Below are 22,429 nucleotides of genomic sequence, written 5' to 3'. Positions count from 1 at the left end.
AATGTCCTAAGATGTGAACACTTCCTAGTGGCAACACCTAGCAAGACACTGGAAGGTGCTCCTGTGCAATCAGAGTGTATGCATCCCAAGTAAGTGTCTGGGCATGCAGGTCCTTTGAGAGGTTCACAAGGTGGCCAGAACACTTCCTAGGCTGTCGTAAACCCTAGAAGTAGGAGTTACAGCTTGTCCACACGCACATAGGGTTAAGATGTGCATGTGACAATTGTCTTTACCTGGAGCTGGTCGAGTCGCTAAGAGCCCTTAGAAGATGTTAATCTTGGATGCCACGCAGTTCAAAGAGTATCTTTGATTGTTACTAAGCAAGGATTCATTCGACCTGCATCTTGCAAGCATTCAAAGTAATGGTGCGAAAGGATGCTCGGTTAATTGATCTTTAAGTGTCTGTTGGATGAAGCGCAAATCTGATGCCCTCGGCTATTAAGCATTTGAAAACGCCAGTTTCTTTTCTTCCATCTCCCAATGTACTACGCATCTTTCACGTGTTTCACTCTCACCTTACAAAAGTGAACCTTCTACTTGCCGAAGTACACGATGTTCTCCAAATACCTTCCAGCTCCCATGATTTCACTTCCCTAAACCCTGGTATTTCCATTCAAAAAACTGGTTTTGATTTGAAAGCAACAAGTGATTTAGAAACTTGGCTGCCTTTTGGATTAAAGAAAAATAGAATTGACATCAAGTGACAAGTCTACCAGAAAAGGCTCAAAGGTTGAGGCTGTAGAACTCAAGTATTACTGAAACAAAAAGCATTTAAATGTAAGTTGCAACATGGCTGTATATACTATGTGAGTAAAGTTCAGCTCTTCATGTTTGTTCAGCGACCTCGTCGTGTTTTTTTTTGTGTTTTATCAATAAAACCCAAAACGTGGCCAAGTTTGAAAAACGGTTTTATAGATCCCGGGGGTTTCCAACGTTTGCAAACATTCAGCTTTCTTTTACAACGAGTTTGAATCAACAATGATGATTTGAGTCTCAGAACACTTGCAAACATTCTGTTTTCTTTTACGACAAGTTTGAACCAACAACGATGATTTGTGTGTCTTAGAACATGTGCAATCATCAAAAACTGGTGAAGTTGAAACATCATCTTCAAAGGAAAACCTTCCATCAACTACACAAATTCGAGCAGCAATAGCAACAGCCATAGGAGCTGTGGCAGCAAATGCCAAGTTGCTAGCGGATCAGGAAGAGCGAGAAACAGAATATCTTATGGCCACCATTATTGAAAATCAGGTACTGGAAACAAAATAGAGATTTCCAAGGTATGTTCATGATTTGCAATTGCTTGGCAACTTTCTCATTAGCAATTTTGTGGATGTGTTCAGCTAAAGAAGCTTGAGAGTAAGGTGCAACACTTCGAGGAACTGGAACACTTGCTAGAGGTAGACCATGGGCATGTTGAAAGAGCACAAATGCAGGTGCTTGCAGACTGGATACGTTTCTCCAATTTCAACTACAGTGCGGGGCCGGCGTAAAGGGTTGATGTATAATTGCGTCCTTGCTTTTTGCTCTTCAAGCTTGAAAGCTCTGTGTCATTGTATGTCAACCACTCGAGGAGAAGTCAACATTCTTTCTGTAGGTATGTACGTAGGAAGTGGGCTAGTCTGTTAAAAAGCCACTAATTTGCTTTTGGTGAGGATGAAAGAGGACTGCTTAGGTTTCACCTATGCTCATATGTAGCTGTGCGTGCCTTATGTCCCACCTTTATATACCAGGCAATCCTCTCTAACTTGGGGGGACATACATTATGGACAGCAGTCGCTTGAAGCATGTCCTGGTAGCAAGTGCTCTGGACTTTTTTTCGGAACCATGATCTTTTAGAGGTGATTTGAGTTCCTTCTCATGTTTTGCAAAACACAGAAATTAGTTTATGGCATGATTTATATGGAAGGCCTTTTTGAAAAGAGAAGAATGATTGCGGTTAATTCTTTCCTGTGTTTTCGTTCTTCAATGGGACAAGGATTGAGATGGGCTGCACATCGGAGCTTATGGCTCTCAATAATGCTGCTTACCCTGATTATCCGGCTGTGCAGGTTTTGCTATCACAACTGGAGAGAGCAAAATCAAAGCTGTCTTCCTATCCTTTCTCTTTGGTGGTCTTCTTATTTGGCAAAAACTTTTGCATCGTGCAGCATATGTAGAATAGAAAGTCACCTTAAGAAAAAAAAGAAAAAGACGTTCCTGAGTGTTTTTCAATAAGAGCAGGACTTCACAGCTTCTTACAATGTGGGATGTCTTTGATAGTTCCACCCAATTCTATCTTCTCGTGTTGTCATTTAAGAGGCTGATTGTAATGGGAACTCGTTTTAAGACGTTCCCATGTTTCCTGCATGTTTAGAGGGTTGTAGTATGTGTTGTGCTTGGTTGCATGACTCTTTAACCATTGAGGGCAAGTCATGAGAGGGTTCATATTATGCTATGAGGGATAAAGAGAAATCCAGAATACAAATTTGTGAGACCTCATGCTGTTTAAACACAGGGTATAAGGTAAAAGGTCAGGCTCATTAGCTCTTCCTTGATTTTCTTCTTCTCTGCAGTTTTTGGCTCGTTTTACTATTGCCCACCCGTTCCCGAGTATTGGCGTGTGCCAAGGAATGAGTCTGATTATGTTTACATATTCTACATATGCCCAAATTACGAAGGGTATTTATTTTGGTCTTCTTTACTTCTGTCAAGAGGACTTTGTGTGTTCAAAAGCCTTTCTAACTTCAAATTTATAAGAGACATCTGCTTATGTCAAATTCTCCAACGTCGAGTGTTAAGTTCAACAAGGAAGAGGTCCAAGTATTTTGGGTATAGGTCCTTGAGGACATTTCAATTGTCGATAGTAGAAATCTCGGGAGTGATGCGTGTATACACAAGCCAAGGGGGACAAAGCCTCCTAGCAAGGGAGAAAAGTGCCTTGGCAGTCCTAAGTGTGTTCACACACATGATTACCATAACATGGTAGCAAATGACCCTTGGGAGTGATGTGATGAACTTCAGTCGGCACTCATGTACAGGAAAGTGTAAAACTCTGTGATCAATGCACACACGGGAGCAAGCCTGAAGCTTTTCGAAAATCTTCGTACTTGTTGGTGAGGCAGAGCCTTTGTCAAAGGATCAATAGGGTTGTCTTGTGTAGGCACATAAACTAAGGTGCAAAGAGTCTCTTCCTAACATAAAGATTGTGCACCTCAATATGCTTTGTGCAAGCATGAAACGATGGTTGAATGATTTATAACACCCAAGTCACTCAGAAGACGTCTAAGCTTAACACAATCAGTTGTAGTTGTGAAAGTTGCCTTGTACTTGAGCCTCACAACTAGAAATGGCTAGGGTAGGTCGGTTCCTGCCCAATCAAGTTATGCATGAGCTATTGAGCATGAAACGAAAAACATAACATGGACACGTGTGATAGCAACAAGCCCAATTTGAGTTAAAGAAAGCATGTAAATCTTGCAACAATGATCCCCCCTTGGGATAAAACAAGTCTAGATGTATAATATAGAGATCCCACCAAAACAGTCTTTTCAAAGGGACAATGATAAGAGAGCCAATTGTGTGGGAGCATAAAACTTTGTATCGTTAGTGACAATCAAATGCAAAAGCAAGGCCTAAAATGTCTATCCTTTAGCTTGATGTTTATGAGTTATCCATTAGAGTAGAAACGCTTTGAAAAAAAACTTTTGTGAATATTTTTTAATGTTGATTGCTAAAGGAATGGCTACCTATCATTCATGTCATCCATGGTTGAGCTCAACAAAAATACAACCAAATTGAGAGAACGAGGATGGTCGAAAGTGTCATCCATGACAAGGAGGAGCAAGGACAGGAGAAATGCAACAAGATTCTATGGGGAAGTAGCTATGAATTTAGCTAAAGGAGGAAGTGACATATCAATTGAAGAAGAGGCAAAAGTAGAAGTCATGGGAGATTCAAGCCATCTACATAAGGACCACGGTGCTAAGGTTTGGAGAATGTAGAGCCATAGGAATGGCAAAGGTATGAGAAGGAAGAAATAGTCAATGATATTGGGTTTGGGGGGGGGGGGGGGGGGGGGGGGGGGGGGGGGGGGGGGCACGATCTATGTTGGAAATATGACTATTGGATAGGTAGTATTATTGAGTGTGCTAACACAAATATAAGGAAATCTTGGGAGTGATGAGTGTATATACAAGCCAAGGGGAACAAAACCTCCTAGCAAGGGAGAAACGTGCCTAGGTAGTCCTAAGTGTGTTTGTGATTACCATAACATGGTAACAAATTACCATGCGGTGAACATGAGAAAGTGACACATCAACCAAAGAAGAGGTAGAAATAGAATTAATGGGAGATTCAAGCCATCTACATAAGGACCACTTTGGGGAATATAGGGCCATAGGAACAACAAATATATGCGAAGGAAGAAGTAGTGGATGATATGTTCTATAAAACCCTAAATAAAGAGAAAAACTTAGAATTTATCTATATGTTGAAAAATATGGAAGACTATATTTCTGTGGGAGGGGTGAGTACCCATTTTAAGTATTTGTTCATTTCTCAATAAGGTTAAGTGATTAGCTTATAGGTTCACGATTGGCACCTAGTGGGCTGAATGCTGTGCCTCTCAACTAAGTCTATGATTTCCTCTTATGGAGACACTTATTATTCTTAGTATGAGTTTGATTAGCTTGAGAAAATTTCTAACTATCAAGGATCCTTAAGTATGTGGCACCAAAAGCTAAATGATCCAATGATCAATGTAGATGAATTGAAATATTCATATGAATTGGGCACTAGAGAAGATGCTGATGTAAAATTGATTTCAAGAAAGGAACTCTATATCTTTAGTTCTCTTCTATCTTCATTAATATCCTAATTGTTTAAGATTTGTGTGCAATAAGGTAAATTTGCAACGGAATATATCCCTCAAGCATTGCGTAGACGAGCCATTTAATGTGGAAGATGTGTAGGATATTGTGACGGTCAATATCCCTCAAGTATTGAGTAAACTAGCCACCTATTACGGAATGATGATGTTACTCCAATGAGGATACACAAGCACTACATGTTTGTTTTCTTCAAGATGACTCATAGTCAAGGATGACTATGATGCAAGGGAAAAGTAGTGTCACCATAATTGGATTTTGGTAAGAGTTCCATCAAAGTTTATTCATTGGAATTCATTTTCTAACTTTCTACAATGCTCAAGGGAAGTTACAATAAAGTTTGATGCTAAAAACATGATTTTTTCTTCAGATAAAAATAATTTGTAATACCCAAATCGGAGATGCAAATGTCAAACTCTAGATAAGAAATATATTTTTGGATCATTCAAAAGTGCTAAAAGTATATCTATGTGGATTGAGAAGCTACTTTGAATTTGATTCTCTCTCTCTCTCTCTCGCTCTCTCTCTCTCTCTCTCTCTCTCTCTCTCTCTCTCTCTCTCTCTCTCTCTCTCTAATTTAAAGAGACTATATTTGTTAAAGTTCTATTCCAATCTACAGAATTACTAAAATGGTCATACCAAAACCTAGGGCCATGAAACTTTGGAACATTCATGAGGGACTTAAAAACATGTAAGAGGTAAGTAAGTCATAGTCAAGGAAGACAATGATTTCAAGGGAGATAATGTCATCAATTATGCTTTTTGCTTTTTATGAGGATTATGATTAAAATGTCTTTTAAAAGTCACGCTTGTAAAACAAAAAGTGCTTTCCTAAAAGTAAAAGATGCTTTCCAAAAAGCAAGTGTGAACAGATGTCCAATGCTTTTTTTCAACAACGTCAATATCACAATCACATATAGCAACGCTTAGCTGTGAGGGGGGGGGGGGGGGGGGGGGGGATTTTGAAACTTGGTGGGAGCCCATTTTGAGCTTTGAAAAGAAGAAGCCCTCTCCCATCTCTCCTAAATTTTGTCCTAACCCCCCCCCCCCCCCCCACCCCCTTCCTTCCTATTTATTATATACACAACACACCACCTACACAAATTTTCACGCAAAAAAACACACATACATCGTGTAAATCTACACACACAACACCCACACCCACACATCAACACAAACTCACAAACCAATATGAAATTTTAAAAAAGAATTTCTCGTAGTTTTAAGTCAGCTGTGTGCAATTAATAGTATATTTAGGTTTTTTACAAAATCCTATATATATGTTGTTAATTGTTTAAGTTGAATTAGTAGTACTTTTTTGAATTTCTATTGTTTGAAGATTAAAGTCTTATGTATTGGTACTCAATTAGGATTTTATTCTCAATTTTAGTTAGTTTTAATTTGTGGTTTAAAATTAATTTATGGTTAATTTAAGTTTTAAGTTATTTTGCATTTGTTTATGGTTAGTGTATGATTAGTCTATAGTTTTTGATATTTAAATAGTGTATATATATAGGTTACGGCTTAAATGTAGGTGTAAGTTTAGGTTTACATTTTGTGTTACAGGTTTAAATTTAAGTTTTAACGTATGGTTTAAGTTTGTTTTAGATTTAATTCAAAATTTCCATTTGGCATGTGGCTTCCATTTACATTTTAAGTTTGTGTTTATGGTTTAAGTTTAAGTTTTACTATGTGGTTAATGTTTAAGTTTTGCATTTACGGTTTAAGTTTAAATTTAACTATATGATTTATGTAAGTTTTAATATATGTTTTATGTTTGTTTAAGGTTTAAGTTTAAATTTTACGTTTGATTTGTAATTTAAATTTAGATTTAAGCTTTGCATTTGGTTTAGGCTAAAATTTAAGTATTGCGTTTATGGTTTAAATTTATGTTTAAGTTATAGTTTAGGGTATATGTTTAAATTTTAAAGTTAGATTTTACATTGGTGTATGATTTGGGTTTAATTTGAGTTTTGTTTTTGGGGTTAGCTTTTAGTATATAGTTCAAATGTAGTGTAAATTTTAGGTTAGCGATTTCAGTATATATTTTAGATTTAGACTCAATTTTAAAGCATATCGTTTTATGTTTCAATTTATGGTTGCAGTTTATGTTTAAGTGAACATAAAGAAAAACATAGTGATATATGGTTTAAATTTTAGGTTAACGGTTTAAGTTTTATGTTGACAATTTTAGTATATAGTTTAAGTTTAAATTTAAGTTTTAATATGTGGTTTTAAGTTTAAATCTATGGTTGTGGTCTAAGTTCAAGTGAATGTAGAGAAAATTGCAATAGTATATGGTTTCAAGTTATAGTCTTAGTATATGGTTCACGTTTTAATGTGTGGTTTAAGTTTATGTGTAAATGAATGGAGAGGAAAATGTTGTGGTATGTGGTTTTGAGTCTAAGATCATGGTTTATGTTTAGGTTTTACTATAATCTTTAGGTTTAGGGTTTTAAATTTTGGTCTATTGTTTAAGTTGAAGTTATGGTTTCAAGTTCAGGTTTAGATTTATGTTTAGGTTTTTCATTGTACGTTTAGGTTTCAGTATATGGTTTTAAATTCAGGTTTCGGTTTGCATTTTGGGTTGTAGGTTTAAGTTTGCATTTTAGGTTTAAGCTTAAGAAAGAATTTTAAGTTTATGTTTAGGTTTGTGTTGGTGTATGTGGTTTAGGTTTACTATTTGTACTTTTACTTAATGCCTGCGCTTTAAGTCTTAGGTTACGGTTTGCATTTTACATCAAAGTTGGAGATTAAGTTTACGTTTAGGTTTCTGCGCACATTCATTATGAGTAGTGACAACGATGTAGGCCCGTCTGATCAAGATGCCTATCTCTCTGTCAGGGTTTTGTATCCTTGTAATCTCTGCAAATAGACTATGCATCAAACTGAATGTGTTGCATTGCAACATGTCTGCAAATACGGAGACTTTGATCAATCAATTTTAGATTGAGTCATTGCCAATTACAACTCATTTGTATGTATCTACTTTGGATGATAGTAGTAAGAGCTACTTTTTTTCAATAATTTCTTTGTATTGAAAACTGTTTGTGCTCAATTCATTAGGTCTCTAATGGTGGCCAATAGGTAGCAATTGTACAACCTACAAGGTGCTTATGCAGGTGATATGCTTAAATCGCCTTCAAGCCTTCAAGCCTGAAGGGTGAAGGCAGTGAGAAATACCTTGACCAAGAAATATTTGAGCTAGAGATCAACAATGTGATATAACAATCATGGACTTAGAAAGGCTTGCCTATAATAACATCAAACGTGAGGCTGATACACCAATGTACGAGGAAGCTAGAGTGTCTAGATTGAAAAATCCCCTAAGCCTTCTCAATATTCAAGCAAAGTTTGGGTGGATATAAAATAGAATCACAACAATTTCTAGGTGACTATCTAAGTTGTGTTAAATTAAATTATGCGATGATCATTTTTGGAAGCTCCATTATTGTCTTTGTATGTAGGTTGCGTAAGAAGCATATGTTAATGCAGTGCTATCCTCAATGCAAGAAAGGACCTATGACAAGTGAGAATGGATTACAGTGCTAGCCTCAATGCAAGAAAGGACCTATGACAAGTGAGAATGGATTACAGTTCCGTTCATCTTTGACATGATAATTGCTTTTTGTTTAGAAGGGAGTTTGCAGACATGGAAAAATCTCTGAAGTATGGAGGAGATAGACATCAAAAAGATCTCCAAGGATAAATAGTACCCAAAATGTGAGACATTTTTTAATTGTGTCTTGTATCAAGTACTTCTTTCAGAGTAAATCAGTACAAGGAGAATCAATCTTTAGATGGCATGCAAAGGATTCTTATGGATAGTGTGGATTGAAAGTACATCAATGACACGTGGCCGGATTTTGCATAGGATCTAAGGAATTGTGGCTTGGATTGGCTATGGTTGGCATTAATCCATTCAAGCAATGATCCATATGCTATGATGTGTCGCCAATTTTCATTGTCAACTACAATTTATCACCATGTGTAGCAACTAAGAAAGGACACTTGTTCTTAAGCTTAATTGTGTCAGGTTAGTATAAAGTGAAGAATATAAATTATATCTTTGTCCCCTACTTGAAGAGCTACAATAACTGTGGACATGCATCAAAGTAGTGGAAATGAATTGACATGCAAGTTGGTGCAACGACTTTATCAAAGGCATTCTAATGTGGAGGATGCATGACTATCTCGACTTTGGAGAATGCTTAAGTAAGCATCCGTGATACACAGTAAAGGCTAGTGTTTAGGTAAAGTCAGAATGCCTCACAGTGGGTCGATCACCAAATAGTGTCTGATACCCGTGTCCACCCACACTTGAATTATGTACAAAGAGAATAAGGGGCTCCTCTCTTCCTGGAGGCTTGCTCCACCCACACACACCTCTCCTCTCTTCTCCTTGCTCGCACTACACGCATCCAAGGACTCCAAAACATTAATTGGTATCAGAGCCCAATGATATGATCCAAATATTTGAAGTTAGTAATGATATCATCAAAGGATACTCATTTGTATGACCTATGCGTATAAAAGAGTATCCATCATCTTAGTGAATGTAGGTGGTACATTAGTGAGTTTGACGTGCATCACTATATGTTCATTCACACCAAAAGTGTTTTTAAATGCAGTTTTAGAATTTTTTTTGGTACTATTCGAATTTGGTGATAACCACTTTTAAGGTCAAACTTACTAAAATAAGATGAGCTTTGTAGCTAATCAAATAAGTTCTTGATCCTTGTAACTAAAAAACTATTCTTAATAGTGATTTTGTTTGGTGTATGATAGTCCACACACATTTGATATGAACCACCCTTCTTATGCACTAAAACCATTGGAGAATAGAAAGGAGATGTGCTTGGTCTAACGATACCCTTCAGCAATAGTTCACTAACCTGTGTCAAATCTCTTGTTGTTTTTCATGAGAGACTTAGCACGGCGGTTTGTTAGGAGAAGAGATTTTTGGAAAAAGCTCAATCCCATGGTCGTCTTCTCCTCAAGGAGGGAGTTCCCCAGGAATAGAATTAGGAAACAATGAAGTATGCTCATCAAAAAATGTTTTTACAGACAATTCTTCTTCAAAGAACCATGAGGAGATAATAAATTTTCCTTAGTTGCAAACTCCTTACATAAATGGTATACCCAAAAATAGCCTTTTTATTGATTTACGAAAAGCTTTTTGTGAATACAACTGGAATTGTTCTACCTTTGCTATTTCTGTGAATGGTTATGTCTCTACCTCGATGCTCAAATCAATAATTCTATCAAAAATAGTAAATTGGTTGACCCGTGCATAAGCCAAGGAGATTCCTCTTCATGCTTCAAATGAGAGATGTTGAATTCTTCTTGATCTACATACCCTTGAATATGAACTCGGTGTTTTTCAATTACAAGAGTAATTGAAGCATCGTGTGCCTCACATGCCCCATTTGGATCTTCGAAGGGGCCCATCTCATAGGAATGGGTGCCCAACTTGATAGCCATATCTTGAGGATTGAAATTATGGGCAGAGCCAAGATAAAAAAAGTATGAAGGAAACTTGATTTTGAAACCTTTCCCTAAGCAGAACATAGTGGGGTTCCTTGCAGAATTGAGATACTATGTGAAGGAACTTGAGTAGGCTCCTTTGTTAGGGCATGCACGATAGTTGTGATTAGTTTCTCCACTTCTGAAACATTTATGCTCTTTCTTGTATCTCTTAAGGTCCTAGGGAAATATCTTGTTCTTATCTTTGCAAGCTCTCTTTTCCTTTTTATTTGTTTTGTTTTGATTTTTGCGTTTAAAATTTGTATTGAATTTTCTTCTCATCGAGGCTTGTCTCCCTTCTCAGAAAACTTGTGCACATATTTTTAAGATCTTTGAGGCTATCATAGTGTGATGGATTATTTTTTATATGGTCTTTGGTCTCTATGTGTTGGCATATGCTAGTGTATGTTTAACACATGCACAAAATTGATGACATTGCTCAAAGAAATCTATTCTTTTGAAGACAATGGCTTTGATATGTAAATTACAAAAATTTTGGGCATACTTTTGAATACTTTCTCCTCTTTCAAATTTGAGACTTCTCCTGTAAGAGACTAGGGACTAGCACATGCATAATATAGACCCTTGGCTTGCTAAATATAGGCCCCAATGTACTGCATGTGTGTCTTGGCCCTTGGCCGTAGCCCATCTTACCCTAGACCTGCCATTACTCCTTCCTTGGGGAGGTGTTTTTGTCCTCAAAAACAAAAGTAGTGATAACTTTGAAAGAACACTAATGTTTTCCACAATGGCATCCCTCACGGATCCAACTGTCATTTGATCGATACACGGTTCGATAGGAGGTTCGATGCATTCAAGAAAAACATCTTGATTATCCACATTGTTGTCCCATTGTAACCGTTTGTATAACCGGCCTCTAGCCCCAACATAGTGTATAAACTCTACTTATAACTAATTAGAGTACTTTAAATGAGTTTCCATAGCTAAGATGTGTCTTAAAGAATACCTCTTATCACTTTCCATGAAAGTAACATACTAAATTAACTCATCAGTAAATATTAAGTCCTTGAATTCTTATCGTTTCTCATCAATAGAAAACCCCACCATAACTGGTGATCAAGGTTGAGAACCTGATCTAAACATGAAGAGACTAAACCTAGTTGCAACATGCTTTGCCTCATCGTAACAAAACTCCAACTAGAGAGATAACCTTTTTGATTGGACTTCTTTGTGCTAAAGTGCTTAGCATATCCTTTAGCACAAGATTAAAACTTGTAAACTACCTATCCATCTCCGGAATAGTGGAGTATAGATATTGAGTAGTTTCCCTCAACCATTTACAGAAAGTCTTCCAAAATGGAATGGTAAATAAGGGTCACAACAATGCCCAATATTTCAGAGTAATTGATATAATCAATACAGATGATAGACGACCAACTTGGTTAGCTTTAGAGATTGGAATAGTGGATTGAATAGATTGTACAAAGTTTAGTCAACTTATCTATAAGCACCCAAATTGAGCCATGACCTCTGATGGTGATTGGTAGACCCACAACTAATCTCATAGAAATATTGTGCATATAGTGCGAAAATGAACTAGAAGCTATCAATTTCATGAATTTGCATGCCTCTCGAGATCATCCTTTGCTAAACACTAGGGCCCAAAACACCTAGCACTAGAATGGTAACCTAACAGGACATAAAGTGTCCTTTCAGGGTTTTGGGAAAAAATTTCAAAACCATAGTAGATCCACTCATTTTGAAAAATCCTTTCATGAGCTTATAGTTCAATAACTACTACATATGGGAAAAATGAGAAACTTGTAATTTTTCTCATCCCTTGGTCACTACAAGCCTCCAAAGTTGATGGACCAGTGCATTTTGCCTAAAACAGCAATTTCTTACGGTTGATTGCATATAAATAAGAGTTGAGATTTTTGTAGGACATGAGATAAAATGCCCCGTTAACTTCAATGGGTTGGTGACCAAAACATATGGTTGCTTTTACCTCACTAATTTTTTTTTGGGCAAAAAAAATAGGAATAAAAAAGTTGCATTTTTGCCATTCTGCGGACCTATCATCAAAGTTTCTATAGTCACGCTCAATACAGATACTATATACATGTTTTCTTAGTTCCCTTTGGGCCTCTGGGTTCAAAAGGAGCCATGGAGCATGTCAAAAGAATAATGGATCTCTTACAATTGGAACCTTGGGGGCAATGATAAAGTGCTAAATACAGCAAACATGAAAAAACTGGGTTTAGCATTATGACCTCTAGAAACCCATAGAAACTACTCAATATCTAGCCAAGTTTGTAGTCTATGATTAGATATGGTTACTACCTACAAAATACACACAATTGGCCTAAGAAACTAGAAATATTGAGAAAGTTATACTTGCTACTCTAAAATGAAATCGTATTCTTCAGCAACAATCAAAAAACTCAACCATCATCATATACTATGCTATATAGCATATTAGGTCCCCCAAAACTCAAGGAAGATTAGCTTTATGTTATACGTTACACTTACACAATCAAAATTGAATTTGGATATCAAGAAAGCCACCAAAAAAATCATAAAAGTGCTAATTTTGGCCAAAAAACAGGATTATGCAATTCTTGTAAATTGGTCATAACTTTCAATTTTAACACTTAGCTCTCCCTACAAGCATCAAAACATGTTGAACTATGAATGCCTAACCTCTAGCCATATAAACCTCACAAACATGAAGCTTAGAGTGGTATTGTTGCCAAAAATTGGAAAAAAAAGCCAAAAACAGGACCCATTTTTCACACAGTTTAGGTTCAAAAATGTTATGCAAGAGTAAGGTTAATGGTGAGATCGATACTCAAAAAAAAAAAGCTAAGTTTTTTTCAGCTCATGAGGCAACTTTGTGGATATATAGCACCTAGAAATTCATTTTCATACTCTTCAAATAATTCAAGCAAAATGGTCACTTAACAGGACACAAAAGTGTCCAAGGACATAAAAGTGTCCAGTGACCATTCTAGTGCTAGAGTGCATGCCTTTAGCAAAAACGGATCCGAACCTGCATTTCATGACTATAACTGCCAATGCTTATGGTGGATGTAATGCTCATAGCACACATGAAAGCGGAGGGTAAATAATTCTGAAAAGAAAATAAATACTTCCTATTGCAATCACTTGCAAGCCTTGCTAAAACATTTGAAACATAATAGAATGTGAAAAGAAATCACATCTAGGCACAAAAAATGAAACATCTCCATTAACAATAGATAGCCTTGCTATATGCATAAACAACCATCAATTAATGTTTTTCAGTAGCACTTGTAACCTTAACAAGTCTTTCCAAGCACCCGACAATTTATGGCCACTAAAATTGTTCCTAATACTACACGTACAAAATGGTTTGCGAAACGGATTTGATCAGCACCTAGAGACTTTGTTGCAACACATAATTAAGTAAAGAGGTTTCATTGTAGTCCTAGAGACTCATATTCTCCACATGTGGAATATGTCTCATATAATGACATCAAGAAATATGACATTAATCACGTACGAGATGTACTCATGTGTGGAGGTAACTATAAACACTCAACGACATGAGTGAGAGGGACCTCATAAACTTTACTCCACAAACTGAACTCCATAAGTTCTTGAACAATGTTGCACCCTTGTGACTAACAACATGTGCCAAACAAAACCCTACCGTGTAGGTCTATAAGTGTAGGGTGTTGAGATGTATCTGGTACACTACCGTCCCAAAATTCTCTACTTCTACATGACCTTGTCATGCAGGGTGTAGTGATGTATCTAGTACACTACCGTCCCAAAATTCTATACTCCTACATGACGTTATCATGTGCCAAAGAGAAAAATGGATGAAAGCATTCTAGTATATACATCCTACTTGGAAAACTCAATCAAAGCATATTTATAAATGAAATGAAACCAAATCATATACAGAGGTTGAAAATAGCATCCACTTACGTGAAGTCAAGTGCACTATCCAAACCTGAAAGGGACATTACCAAAAAACCAGTCGCAAAAGACCTAGTATGTCATGGACGTGTGAAAAACTAAATGAAAGATTAGTGAAAACCAACAAATATTTAATTGGTAACCCTGGGTGTTGCCTTGGCAATCCAAACCCCTCGGTGATATTTTGCCCCTTGGTTAGAATCTACATGTAAATTGCTTAAACTAGCAATTAATGGTGACCAACACAATCTACCATGTTCAATAGTGATTGTATCAACTTGGGAAGTTAAAATTACCCACTACCTCTAGGCAGATGGAGGACTTATTTCCTTGAAAATACCACTGTGAAGAGGTCAATGAATGACCATGAACACTCATGCAGTGATTTGGCATTATCTAGGTCATACCCTTGGAAATACCATTCATATAGGCACAATCAGTGTGATACATTAAACAATAGATCCTCTCAAGTTGGAATCTTAATCACAACTGGATCTTGAAATAATCATTTGTCTTCATGAGAGAAGAGAAATATTTCCAACACCCCAAAGAAGGTATTCATACTAATTTTCTTGGGTGTCAAACAAGAGATTACCTGTTTGGAGACTTTCTTAGTCTATTCATATAACCCAAGAATTATTTGCTTGATAGTGAGGCCATGCCTACTTGCTACCCACAGAAAGCATCATTTGCATTTTGCTGCACCTTGTGCGTAGAGCGAAAAGTGCCCAACATTGTAGCCATATACAATGATCACAAGCAAAATATCAGCCTCAACTCTTCATGAACAGAGTAGTTGATGTTATAGTGAAAGTGTAAACAATGATTAAATGGAATGAATTCCACCGTACTAGCATGCCATGCATGCATATCAAAAAATTAGAGTGATAAACCCTTGGCTTCAATGACGATCTCAAGAGTCTAAGCCGATACCTTATGTGCCTTGCACAATCTTCACTAGTATGGATACATCACAACTTGACGTTTGTGAGCTTATATCCATTTATTTCCAATGCCCAAACTTGTCTACCATTGCTCTTGATTCCTAGTCAATGAGTGGTCTTGAGATGTCAAGCTCAACATATACGACTTCTGAATGACTATCACTGAGACAATCATCATCACTGGTACACCTTGGTGGATATGCATATCTTTGCCAGTGATACTACACTTTGTACTACACCGAGCTAGTATACATACCGGAGTGATGGCACACTTATCTTCACACCTTACTCACTAGTGGTTTTCACTTGACCGTTGTACTAGTTCCCCTTTTATGTTGTATTTTTCCTTATCTTTTGTAGACCTCTTATCTTGAGTTACTGAAGAAGAAGATGTGTGTGTGTGTGTGTGTGCTTGCAAGAGCTCAAGCTCTCTCCTTCTCTATCTCTTGACATGGTATCAAAGCCTAGTTGTATCTGAGGAGCTTGGAGCAGCAAGCAGGAGCAGCCTAGGAAGTGACTTTGGTATTCCCGAGAGCCATCATCCAACAATCTCCAACTAAGGCGATTCCTTGTGGAGATTGTGCATTTTAAGGTTTTATTTAGTCCTTTGGACTTTGACTGTGCAACCGGATTTCCATTTTAGGTGCATTTCGACCCCCATTTTGGACTTACAATGTGTTTGCGAGATTCTACAGATGTGCATATTGGTAGGGCAAAAAGATTTGGTTCGGCTGCAGTGTGTATAGACATTATTTAGCACAGTGAAACAGGTTTATGTACGTAGATTGTGGTTATAGGTGGTAACTAACTATTTTTAGCAAGCTGCTCGGAGACTTTGTGAAGGGTTGGAAACATGTCATCCAACAATGATGGGCTTAAGCATATTGTGAGTGAGAAGCTCGACAAGAACAACTTCCATACTTGGAAGTTCATAATAAACAATTTCCTCATGGATAAAGATTATTGGGATTACATTGATGGAGAGCATGAGACAACACCACCATTACCAAAGGAAGATACAATTGCTGCGCAAATAAAGATGTTTAAAATTTGGAACCAGAGAGCGCAAAAGGTCATGTATTGGCTTTTTGTGAGCGTGCATGACACTATGATTGGGCATATACAAGATTCTCATACCCCTAAAGAGGCTTGGGACACTCAAATATCATTGGATGTGACCAACACAAAGGCAAAGAAGCTGCAGATGAAGATTGAGATGAATACTGTGCAAAAGAAAAACTTGTCCACCATCAATGACTATTTGTTGAAGATACAGAACATATGTGAGTCACTTGCATTGATTGGTGTTACAATCAATGATGATGATAAAGTAGAAGTCTGTCTATGAGGTTTGGGTCTAAAATACAAACAATTTAAAACTAGCATCCATCTTTGAGAGAACATTCCCTTGTTTACACATTTGGTGTCCTTATTGATTGTGGAAGAGAAGGAGCATGAGGAAGACTCCTCTATGCAACATGGAAACAATTTTGAACAAGTACTTTTCAACAAAATGGAAAGAGGAAGAGAACATGTTACAAGTCGTGGATGAGGCCAAGGAAGAAGCAGCTGTCAAGCACAACAATAGAATAACAATCAGGGTCAGAACACATGTGGTCAAGGAAACTTTCGAGGCAGGGAGAGTCCAAATGGTCGTGGAAATGTACAACACAATAATGCAAGTCGTGGACCAGGCCGAGGAAGAGGCAACCACCAAGCACAACAACAGAATAACAATCAGGGTCAGAACATAGGTGGTCGAGGAAATGTTCAAGGCAATGGGAGTCCAAGAGGTCGTGGAAATGCATATCTCAATAATGCAGGTCAATATGTGACTGTCCAGATAGGAGACAACAAAACAATTATGCAACCAATAGTAGGAACAGAGAGAGGCTATTTGTGGTGCAACACATGCTAAACACTATGTCTGCGTCTGGTATGTGGATTCATGCTCATAAAATCACATGACTAGTCATGTGATTCATGCTCATAAAATCACAAGACTAGTCATGGTGAATGGTTCAAGGAAATGTAGACTCTACAAATTCTCGATTATGTAGAAACTGGGGATGATACTGCACATTCCATTATGCATATAGGAAATGGGCTAGTGTTTGACATATGGTAAAGTGAAGTGCGTGGCTAATCTACTACATGTACCCAACATTATAAAGAACCTGGTTTCTATTGGGCAAATGGTTTTTCATCTCCCACATGAGACACATGAGACTCTGAAATGGTATTTCAATCACACAGCAATCGTTGATGTCATTCGACAACAACAAGAAGGACAGAGATTTCATGTTTCAGGTTTCGGAATGTTTGTTAGGGTGCAAGCAAGGTGCAATGACCCTCTTTCCATGCATTTATTGCCACCACAGTAAAGTCTCAATGGGAACTGATGGCAAGGGTGCAAAGGCCAGCAAGTCGAAAGGTGATAAGGGTAAGGGAGGCAAAGTTACAATCAACTCTGTAAAAGGTGTACCCACTACACAAGCAGTGGGTAAAGCACTACAACAATGGTTTCAAGGCATCCTCAGTTGTGACCAGCAAGTACCCCCTAATCGAAACATGGATGATCCAAATTGGGATCCTATTCTTCCAATACCACTGATAAATGTGCATGGGTGCACCCTTCATGCCCGTCTACGAATTCTTGACAAGTTGCTTATGCTCCATATTAATTACGCTTGGAATATGGAGCCTGTAGAAAGAAGAGAAGAATGTATACGAGAACTGGAATCTATTCTATCAAGGGTTGGTCTACATGGGGGTGCAGTTGAGCTATCAAAGGACAAGAAGGCATCTGGAAGTACACAATATCCCCCTAATAAAGTTTGTATGGGTGGTAGTAAAGCTAGACATTTGCTTTTAAACTATTCAGACTCCCAAAGTCCCAATGAGTTTCAGTTGGAAAAAGGTGTGTAACAATACCACCTACAAAGGTAATGAAGTAGCCCTAGGAATAAAGCGTACTCATGTGTGGTAGTCTACTGATGATATTTTTTGTCTTCTCGAAAAGGCAAAGCTAACCGATGATGAGATATCCACCCTAAAGTTTGTAATCAATAAGTTTACAACACAAATGGTGGATGCTTGGGGAGAGACACACATAACACATTACATGGTGTGTTGAACATTTGATATTTTCAATCAAAATACATCTGTATGCGAAACTAAAGTTTGTTTTTTTTTCAGCACATTCTTTTTGCACATAGTGCTTTTTTTCTCGACACTTATGGTTCATTAGGCATTTGGAGCAGCTAAGGAATGGAGCGCTCACACTATCAAGCAATAGTAGTGTATTTTAAAAATACACGACATGGAGGTGGAAGAAAAAAGAGCAATGCCCTTCACGAGATGTTCAATTGGTTCTACAGAATTTTAGCAGGGAGAGAGAGAAAGGAGACAAGAGAACAAAGAAGTTTAAAATGTAGAATAGAAAAAGTAGTTAGCTTGATGCGATCAAAATCATATCATGCTTCGAGTGCAAAAGATCGATTCCGATGCTGGTTGGAGACAAGGTGGCGTGATGACAAGCGTTGGGTGGAAATTTAATTTTCTTTTGACACTAACCATTTCTATTGTAAACATGCATTGTCATGCAAAATGATTTGTAAAGGCGATAATTATCAGTCCCATGGCTCAAGTTTCGTCTATTTTCGAGTCTTTTTTAATTTTGAGTGATTTTATTGAGTTTGTAAATTTTTTTAGAGGTTTAAGTACTATATAAGTCAAAACTCACGATTTAAAGTTCATTTCTTGTTTGCACATTTTAGAAAATCCTCTCAAGCCCAAACGTACACGCACTCATATCTTGCACAACATGGACGATACACAAGAGTACATCACCACACACAACAATGACACCACTGCCACTGACAACACTGAAAATCTGCTACCAGCATCTCCTACAAAATCTACCGCTTCAAATCCACAGCCTCAATCACAAGAACCAGCTTCAAACACCCAACCGCTCCCCCAACCTTTAACTACAGAAGATCAAAACACCATGCGAAAAAAATTTGGTGATCTCCAACCACTACAACATACGAATCGCACACCTGTGCCGGAGCTCGGACCATTTGCAGGTCTTAACAAGCCAACACAGGAAACAAGACCTGGAGCTCATGCAACGACAGCAATTGGAGATCATGCAATGACAGCAACAACTGGAGATCAAGGAACGGCAATACCTGAAGCTCAAGCAACCGCAACTATGCCACAAAAATTCCCACCGCGAGTCAAACAAAGGGTGATCAAAGTAATACCCGGTGATCCTATTTCAATAGCACGAGATGCCAAGAGGAGGAAGAGAATGAGAGAGTTAGAGAAGAAAGAGGCAGCAGAGAGAAAAGCACAGAAATTGCATGAAGAACAAAGAAGACAGAGAGAGCAAGAAGAATGACAGAGAGCCGAGACAGAGAGAGTCCACTTGGCTAATTTACAAGCACGAGCAGAGGCCGAGAAGAGAGCAGAAGAGGATAGGGCTCAGGCCGCCCAACAAGCAAAGGCTGAGAGCTCCAGACCTTCAAAAATTCCTCAGAGAGCAAAACAATGTGTGAAAAAGAAAAAGGACAAGCTCGCACCTGAAGAGCAACAAGCCCAAGAAGAGAAGAGGAAAAAGTACAAAAATGACCCTCCTCAATGGGCCAAACAAGTGGTTCCTCCACCACCGCCAATAGCGTAGAAGAAACGGTGATGGAAACCTGGAACAGTTGCTCTACGTGAGATCCAAAAATATCAAAAGAGCACGGAACCAATAATACCAAAGGCAGCTTTTTCTCGGGTGGCAAGAGAAATTATGGACAAATATTCAGATTCTGTTACACGTATCCAACGTGCGGCTCTTTTGGCTTTACACGATGCTGCCGAGGACATTTTGGTGCAGTTGTTCCAAGTTGGTGTATCTTGTATGTTCCAACTGGATGTCTGGAGTATAGTGACCATTAATAGCCATAAGGTACGAGAGGTACACATTCCAACTGGATGTCTGGAGTATAGTGACCATTAACAGCCATAAGGTACGAGAGTGACGAATGTAATTCAGGATCGCATGTACCCACATAATGTTGGAATTTTCCACCCCCACACGAATACCATTCAATAAATGGCATGCAATTTACATCAATAGCTACTAGGTTGCTGCAGCAGAAAGGCAGATATCCTCTCTAGTAATTCATTGTTTGCAAAAACAGAAAAAGGAGCACTTGTCAAATCACCAAATGTACATGTACACCTTTTCCATATATCTACACAGATAATTCAAGTCACAGGGTACTGACCCTACAAAAGCTAGCTAAATTCCTCCGTAACCTTGGTTTTGATTCTAGAAGTGCACAATTAATTAACTTACAAGTGCTTCAAGTTGTGAAAGTTTTCATATGCAATCTCCATCAATCCCTCTTATATGAGGCCCCTGTCAATCCCTCTTGGGAAGAGGGTGGGTGTCAGTTGTGCACAAATTCCACAAGCACTATCAAGTGTCACCCATACAACACATTCGACCTTCATACGTCATGATGATCCTGAGTTAGTGGATCTCACACTTACTTTTTGTGTAGGGCCTTACGTGTTTAATATAGGCCCATAAGAGCCAGGTTAATATGTCGTTTAATGGGGCATGGCACAACCTGAGCAAAACCTGAGTCATTGCACACTATAATTTTCGCGATGGTTACAAGAGCACCAGTAACTGATAGCATATAGCTGGTGCAGCTGTGCCAAAATCAGCATAGTTGCAGAAGACTGTAAATGTAGAAGACTCATACTGGTGGATGTCCAACCAACGAGGCATAGATATTCTTATCAAAAAGTCAGAACTATGCCTGACATGACCATTGGATAGGGCATAAACATTAGTGCCACCAAAAATAGCAACGTTCAGGTGTACAAATCTGTGCAAATAGATGACTCTAGAAAGTCACCCATTGCAAATTCAACCATCATGACGCTTCCAACAGACTTTCTACTAAAATAAGCAAATGCCAATTTCTAGCAGTCCACACAGAATTCCTTCGGGTAAGCCTACTATCTCGATCAGCAGACACAACCCCCCGGAAACAACCTACTTACAAAATCAAATTTAATAAAATGTAGCGATCCAATAACTCTTTCCCCAGAGGCCACCCAAGCCATAAGTTTAATAGAAATGGCCGTTCCAATGTCCACATTGACAACATCCCTCAAGCAGCAGTAAAGTATCAATAAAAACACCACACCAAACTCGGGTGTTGCTTTTTAAAAACGACCACCTCTCGAGAACAGATGAGTTATATCAGAGGCAACTCTCCAATCAGTAATTGTTATCAGTTTCAAGAGAGCCTCACCTTCTCCAAAGTGAATGCAGAACCTAACCCCATTCTGCAAGGTCTTCAATTCAGTGGACCTTGAAAGAGAATGATGACAGACCACTCTAATAATGTGGCTCCATTATCAACTAGCAGCACATTTCAAGAGGTTCTACCCTTCCAAGGGGCTACTTGGGAAAACACCTCTTAGTGTTTTCAACCATACAAAATTATAATTATAATTTAGAAAATTCTTTTTTACATTCTCTAAAACTCTAGACACATTGATTGTGAAGGGGTCCAGATTATAAGCATTGACAATTCACCCAAACACCACATGAAACAACTTTTCTGACACCTCATAAAACCTCTTGAGACCCCATCCCAAACCCATTGAGGTCATACATCTTATAGCTACACCAGTCCATACCAGACAACTCTCGTAACTCTGGCAAGGCCACACCTAGATCCATCTAATATTGTTAAGACATGGAAAGTCCACAATTCCCTGCAAGGAAATGGTCTACTGAATCACAGAGGTGGGGTTGCATGGTGATTAGTACCAGTGTACAAGAGGAATGTCATCTTCAGAATAACAAACTCAATTGGCAAAAATACAGGAATATAACAGGCTCCATGTCTTCAGGCATTGCTGAAAATCTGTCCTGGAAAGAGACTAGCCTCTGCAACCAATCTAGGTAGTACTGCAAGTATAACCGGCGAGGCATTGCCAGTAACATGTTCCACTACAACACTCTTACGTTCAGTAAAATTCTCAGTAAAGATAGAAGAACAGGATTTCCAAGCTGTAATACCAACATGCACGTCTATCTCGGACACATAATCCTCCAAAAAGACAGACAACACCATA

At 38.1% G+C, this 22,429-nt stretch overlaps 1 protein-coding gene across 4 annotated transcripts in view; it reads left to right on the top strand.

Moving 5' to 3' along the window:
• SWI3A (SWITCH/sucrose nonfermenting 3A) overlaps positions 1-2,479 on the top strand; it is a 73,758-nt gene extending 71,279 nt beyond the window's left edge. Inside the window, exons 6-8 of one of the 4 annotated variants that reach the window (XR_015184609.1) lie at positions 1,067-1,254; positions 1,347-1,844; positions 2,055-2,479. Coding sequence is in view for 2 of the 4 variants with exons in the window: in XM_086485359.1 (XP_086341485.1) it covers positions 1,067-1,254; positions 1,347-1,496 (338 nt within the window). In the remaining 2 variants the exon portion in view is untranslated. Of the gene's footprint in view, positions 1-1,066; positions 1,255-1,346; positions 1,969-2,054 lie in introns of those variants that run through there. The other 3 variants (XR_015184610.1, XM_086485359.1, XM_086485358.1) reach the window with 3 other exon arrangements.
• The last annotated feature ends 19,950 nt before the right edge of the window (positions 2,480-22,429 follow it).

Source organism: Adiantum capillus-veneris, chromosome 16 (genome assembly GCF_014529385.1).
Source record: "Adiantum capillus-veneris isolate H3 chromosome 16, ASM1452938v2, whole genome shotgun sequence".
NCBI classification, from domain to species: Eukaryota; Viridiplantae; Streptophyta; class Polypodiopsida; order Polypodiales; family Pteridaceae; genus Adiantum; species Adiantum capillus-veneris.
The sequence above is the reverse complement of the archived record's forward strand: the minus strand, read 5'-3'. Positions and strand labels throughout refer to the sequence as shown.